This window comes from Mauremys reevesii, linkage group 27 (genome assembly GCF_016161935.1).
Source record: "Mauremys reevesii isolate NIE-2019 linkage group 27, ASM1616193v1, whole genome shotgun sequence".
NCBI classification, from domain to species: Eukaryota; Metazoa; Chordata; order Testudines; family Geoemydidae; genus Mauremys; species Mauremys reevesii.
This window is the reverse complement of record NC_052649.1, coordinates 6,978,084-6,984,083: the sequence shown is the minus strand read 5'-3', so window position 1 is coordinate 6,984,083 and position 6,000 is coordinate 6,978,084. Positions and strand designations below refer to the sequence as shown.

The window sequence follows — 6,000 nt, the reverse complement described above, 5'->3', positions numbered from 1 at the left end:
ACCTAACCCAAGGCAGCGGGGTGTGGCCTTCGGCCCTCAGCCCCCCGGAGGGATCCAGGCTGCTCTGGCGCTTGCAGTCCTGGGCACAGGCTCAGCCGCCCGGGAGGGCGGCGCCCTCTGCTGATGGCAAGGGCAGTGCAGGCCGTGGCAGGGCCGGCGTCCCCCAGCCTGGCCGGCGAGCCCCAGGTCGAGGTGAGACGTCGCCACCGGCCTCTCCGCTGAGATCACACCGCTCGCCAGCTTAGCCTGTGAGCACTTGGGTCAGGGCTGCCTCTCCGCCTGCGCGCTGCCCGGCATGGCAGGGCCCTGGGCGGGTCTCGGGGTTGTGCTGTCATACAAACAGAAGGGGACAAGGCAACGTTATGTGCTGGGAACGGAGACAGGCCAGGCCACGCCTGCAGGACGGTCAGGGCTGTCTGAGGATTCCCTACGCAGGCTCTCTCAGCCATGTTCTGCTCCATCTTCTGTGCGTGGGCTGGGCGGGGAGGGGGGTGTCCCAGGCAGCAGACGAAGACCCTGGAGGGGAAGAGAGAGGGTTTCTGAAACCACACATGGGCTGATCATTATTCTAAGCCTCTGTCACCTGCTCCCTGCCGCTGGGGAAAGAAAAAGAACAATGTATTGCACAGCCACAGGAGAGGAAAAGAGAGGCAAAGAGGTGGATTACCGCTTTCATGGGAGAAAGGAGCTTCCTAGATAGCTCACGGGCACTCGGAACTGCCTGGGGCTAGATCTCAGAGCAGCACCGAAAGCCCTTGCACGGCCGCTCAAGGGGAATCTCTGTCAGCGGTGAAGGGCCTATGACACACAGCCGAGAAGTTTGCGATTCCATCCAGCAGGGGGCACTGGTGACTCAGCCACAACCACCGGTTGGTTGCCGTGCTGTGCACGGCCATGGTGCCGTTCATCCCAGACACCCAGCGCTCCACAAAGGGAGCGATCAGCCAGCAGCATTGTCAGCATTTTGCAGATGGGAAAAGTGCAGGTAAGAGGAGGTGGGACTCGCCCCAGGTCATGCAGGGAGTCAGTGGCAGAGCCAAGAATAAAGCCCAGGAGTCCTGGCTGATGGTCCCCAGCTCAGTCCACTGCTCCTACGGCCAAGCTGGGAACTAGGTCAGACTCGGTTGGCTTCAGCTGTCGTTGCAGAGAGACAGGGTCCGAAGTGCTGAGCGCCCGCAGGTCCCGCCGGAGCCAACAGAAGTGTCAGGTGTCCGGCACCTCTGAAAACCAGGCTGTGAACTTGCGCCCAGGGACCTTTTCATCACAACCCAGGCCTGATTCTGAGCTGGGCCCGATCTGCTTCCTGACTTCGCCTCGACGCCGGGTGGGATTCGCTCAGCCGACGGTGCCTGTTCTGCACCCTCAAAATGCAAGATCCTCGGGGACGACACTGGAGCGAGGGGAAAACCCCACTTCCACTGGCACGCCCACTGTACCAGGGCCTGGCCTGGCCCAGCCCAATGCATGTCTGCAGCAATGTAAGTGCAGAGCACCCGCATGGAGCTGGCAGCTCACGGGGTTAATGCTGCCAGGAACGCAGCTCCTCCTCCAGGTTCCCTTCCAAGCCACTGCCCAATTACCCTGGCAGATGGCGAATGGCACAGTTCTCTGTTGCGAGTGCAGGGCACATGACTGGGAGACACTGGGTTTTCTGGGAGGGGGATCAGGTGATCTGGGCACACCAGCCAGCCAGCCCGGGAAGGTGGGTGGCACTTTGTGGGGAGAAACAGATGCCAGGAAAGAGAGAGAGAGGAGAGAGAGCTCAGCACAGCTCCCGCTGCCGCTATCCTGGGGGGAAAGTTCCCTGTTGTTTCGGCTACTGCAAGGCCAGAGCGTTCCCCCGTGCAGCTTCCACTGCAGTAAAGAGCAGGGTGCGCGGGCACGGACAATCCAGGTGCACCCTTGCGGAGCCTGCTACGGGGCACAAGGCCACTGCGGGGCTGGGGATGGGCCCGCTGGGAGGCTGCAGCTGGCTGGGGGGGGGAAGGGGGGCTGGGGGGCTGCTAAATAGAGAGAGAGAGAGAGAGAGAGAGAGAGGGAGACCATTGCCCCCTACTGGATTGAATCAGAATGACACAACTGGTGTCATAGGCCCCTAGCTCATTAATAACTAATAGGGCGTCTCCCCTAGCTTGAGCCCTCTGGGATCCGGGCCCGGGCTTTGGTGCCGGAGGATCATGTGTATTAATGGCAACTCCTCGAGGCCTGCAGTGAGACCGAGGCTGCTCTGTGCACAGTTCCTGCCCCACGAGCTTATAGTCTCGCGAGACTAGGAGTGGGGGGACCAGGCCCAGAGAGGGAGCGTGTCACACAGCAGGTCACGGGAAGGGACACCCCTCCCCCCGCAGCTCTTTGGAGTCCCAATTCACTGTCCTAATCACAGGATCATCCTGGATCTAAGTCAACCCCCCCTCCCCAAATCACTCTGACCAGAAGCCCCAGCTAAGCAGTAAACAGCGAAGGGGCTGGGGCTGGGGAATGAAGAATGAATCAGGTGCCCATCAGCCCCGAAGCCAGCCTATGCCGGGATGCGCCTGGGAGCGGGTAGCCAAGAAGGTGGCTTTGATTTTGTCTTCAGCGCCGGGGTTGCCAGCTGCAGCTCCTCCTCGAACACACAGCTGCAGCTCCCAAGGGGAACATGTCCCAGCTCGAGCCTGATCGGGGAGGCAACACGCTGCCTTGATCTGATTGGTGAGGCCCACGTAGACAATGGGTCCCCGCACGTGAGCCAATCTGCGGCTTTGCACAAATATTGTGATTGTGCATGTGGCAGTAGCAGAGCATTTCCATCCCGGCATTGCCACCTCCCCTCGAGACGGGGAAGGGAATGAAGATGATCCAAAACCATCTGCCAGGCCTGCCCCTTCAGATGGCCTCCCTCAGCCGGAGGGCTTGGCTAGAGATGTGAGCGCCAGGTTGGAAAGAGAGAGCTTTCCCCTTACAAACCTGCCAGTTGTCCCAGAGAACGGAAGAACGGTACCTCTGTATTTGCAGTAAGTAGAGAGAGGTGCAAAGGATTGGTGCAAATACTGGAGTGTTCCAATTTATCTCGGAAAGGGTCTCCCAAATGTTCCCTCTTGTGGATAGCCCTCCCCTCTCATCTTATTTATTATCTGTATGGCCCTACCACCCCTCCAGGGTGCTGGGCTCTGTACAGACACAGAAGAAGGAGATAATCCCTCCCTCAAAGAGCTTACAATCTAAGTATAATATAAGAGACAACAGATGGATACAGACAGGGGAGTATAAGGAAATCTCTCCTCCCATTGCTCAAAGCCTGGCCCCCACCTCCTTTCCCAGTCCCTATCACATCCATGGGGGATTGTCCATCATTGGCCATTTTAAAATCAAGCTTGGATGTTTGTTTTTTTCCTAAGACAGCTCCTCTAGGAATTATTTGAGGATGCTCTGTTCTGTTCATTCCCTCTGGGGCACCTGGCCTCGGCCACTGTCAGAAGACTGGACACTGGGCTAGATGGACCTTTGGTCTGACCCAGTCTGGCTGCTCTTATGTTCTCTGGCCCATGTTACACAGATGGTCAGACTATATCACAATAGTCCCTTGTGGCCTTTGACTCTACGGCTATTGAAATTTGTGGCTGGTAGAGCGACTGCTTGCTTGGGGAAAGTAATATTGAGTGAATTATTAAACATGTTGCATCGTGTAACATGGTGTAGCCGTTGGAAATGAGGGGAGCCCAGCCGACCCCAATGCCCCACCTGCCCTGCCCAGAGCTCTGCGCAAAGCCAATGCCAGTGCCCAGCCTCTTACTTGGGGGGCCATGGTTTGAAACCCACTGACTGGAGGAGAGGCAACTCCTCAGAGGGTGAGCAGGTGCCCGCCTTCCTGGGTGTTTGGGACGTGCCTGGCACTTGGCGCACGCTACCCTAAATGAAGAGTAAATAACCGTCATTAAGGATGCATGCTGAATCTTTGCTGGGGTGGGATGGGGGCGGGTCACAGCCCCTCTGGCTGCGGCGCCCACCCCGGGATTCAGCCCCATTTCTCCGCAAGCTGCCGGGGGGGGGGGGGGCAGCACAAATGTCTGTTTATAGATTCTGATTTAGTTGGGGTTGGTCCTGCTTTGAGCAGGGGGTTGGACTAGATCCCTCCTGAGGTCCCTTCCCACCCTGAGATTCTGAGATTCTATGATTCCAGCTGGCAAAGGGGCACCACTAAATAACCCCCCAAATAACAGTAAAAAAAAATCCTACCATTTTCAATAGGCTGGAAAATCCACCCGCCCCATCAGAGGGGCGGCCCTGCTGTCTCTGGCTGGGACCGGTATTTGTAAGTATTAAAACACCACCCAACCCCACGCTAGCGCAGCCAGCCTCAAAAAAACTACCGCTCCCAGCAAGCTCCGCGGCGGGCGGCGCGCTTCCAGCCAATCCGGGGAGGGCTTGTTGGTGGGTGCCAAGATGGCGGGGCCCAGGGGCTGAAGGAGGTGCTGCAGTTTGGCTGCTGGGTGCGAGGGCTGGAAGGTGAGCGCCCCCCCCGGGGTGTGTTTCCAGATGGGGGCCCCCGGGGGGGGACCTGGGTGTATTTCCAGGGGGGGGCTGCCCCTCCCCTCCCCCCTAAGCAGGTTGAAGGGGTGCTAATAGGAGACGGGCTCACACCCCCTCCCCCTGGGATGCCCCACTGGGGCGGGGGGGGGGGTGATGGGCTTCACTCCTCCACCTCCAGCCACAGGAGCCTGCCCCCTCCCAGAGCTGGGAGCAGAACCCAGGAGTCCTGGCTCCTGTTCCCCTGCTGTAGACACGGGGGCACCCCTGTTCCCCAGATCTGGGAGTGGGAAGGGAACCCAGGAGTCCTGCCCCCCAGCACCCTGTGCTCCCTCCCAGTGCGACTAGAACCCAGGAGCCTTTGCTCCTGCTCTCACCGGTGGACTGCAGTCTCTCCCTTATGATGGGACTAGAGCTGCGGCGTCCTGGCTCCCAGCCTCCTGCGTGAACCGGGCTGCCCTACCTCCTCCTAAGTGAATCTTTTATTATAGAAATAAAAGATGTGTTTAATTTATAGAGCCCCAGGGGTGATGTGCGGGGGAGCTAAATCTGTGAGAGGAATGGGTGCGAAATGCTGTTGTGAACAAGCTGCTGTATCTTCTCTCTCCCTTTCAGAACGGAAAGATGAAGGTTGTCAATCTAAAACAGGCCATTCTCCAGGCTTGGAAAGAGCGGTGGAGCGATTACCAGTGGGCCATAAACATGAAGAAATTCTTCCCCAAAGGAGCCACGTGGGACATACTTAATTTGGCAGGTCAGGGTTTTGTTTTGTTTGATTGCTTGGGTGCACATGTCTGTTTGTGTTATGTGCGTGGTACAAAGTGAGACAAACATATGATCTGGAAAAGCAAACTGCAGCACTTGTATTATGTTCAGTGTTATTTCTCTGCCCCAGTTATCAGGGCTGAAAAACTTCCCAACAGTAAACTTTGGAAATGAAGGCTTCTGCCCTCCAAAGACTTATACTCGTGTGGAGCCCTTCACTGGGGCCACTCATGCTTAAAGCCAAGTATGTAAATCTTAGGAAGAGGGGGGTATATAGCACGATTGTTGGCTGCAATAACTTGCTGAGCTATTACTGACACTGAGAGATGCAGGTTGGCTTAGTGGATAGAACACTAAATGGGGACTAAAGAAACCTGGGTTCTCTTCCCAGCTGTGCTGCTAGTTTGCTTGGAGACCTTGTGCATCCCCTTGTGCCTCAGTTTCCTCACCTGTAGAGTGGGGATAATGATCCGTATCTCCCCTGTAAAGCACTTAAAGATCTGTGGATACAAAGCGCTGTATAGGAACTAGGTATTTCTGTTCTTATAAGCGTTAGGGATTATTGTTTATTAAGAAACTGAAAGCATCTTCCGGCCCACAGATCTTATTATTTCTCATCCCAGTTCAAGAAGGGAGATTGACACAAATCCTGCTAAATGGTGGTACCTGCTGAGTATACGTAGGTAAAATAATTGCCAGGCTTTTATGCCAATTATGGTAACATGTTGT

At 56.5% G+C, this 6,000-nt stretch overlaps 1 protein-coding gene across 3 annotated transcripts in view; it reads left to right on the top strand.

The window, feature by feature from the left end:
* The first annotated feature begins 4,345 nt into the window (after positions 1 to 4,345).
* Positions 4,346 to 6,000, top strand: part of MED24 (mediator complex subunit 24) — a 35,280-nt gene continuing 33,625 nt past the window's right edge. For 2 of the 3 annotated variants that reach the window (XM_039516651.1, XM_039516649.1), the window contains exons 1-2: positions 4,346 to 4,485; positions 5,122 to 5,260. In XM_039516651.1, coding sequence (XP_039372585.1) covers positions 5,131 to 5,260 — 130 coding nt within the window. In that variant the 5' untranslated portion in view covers positions 4,346 to 4,485; positions 5,122 to 5,130. Of the gene's footprint in view, positions 4,486 to 4,870; positions 4,980 to 5,121; positions 5,261 to 6,000 lie in introns of those variants that run through there. The other variant, XM_039516650.1, reaches the window with a different exon arrangement.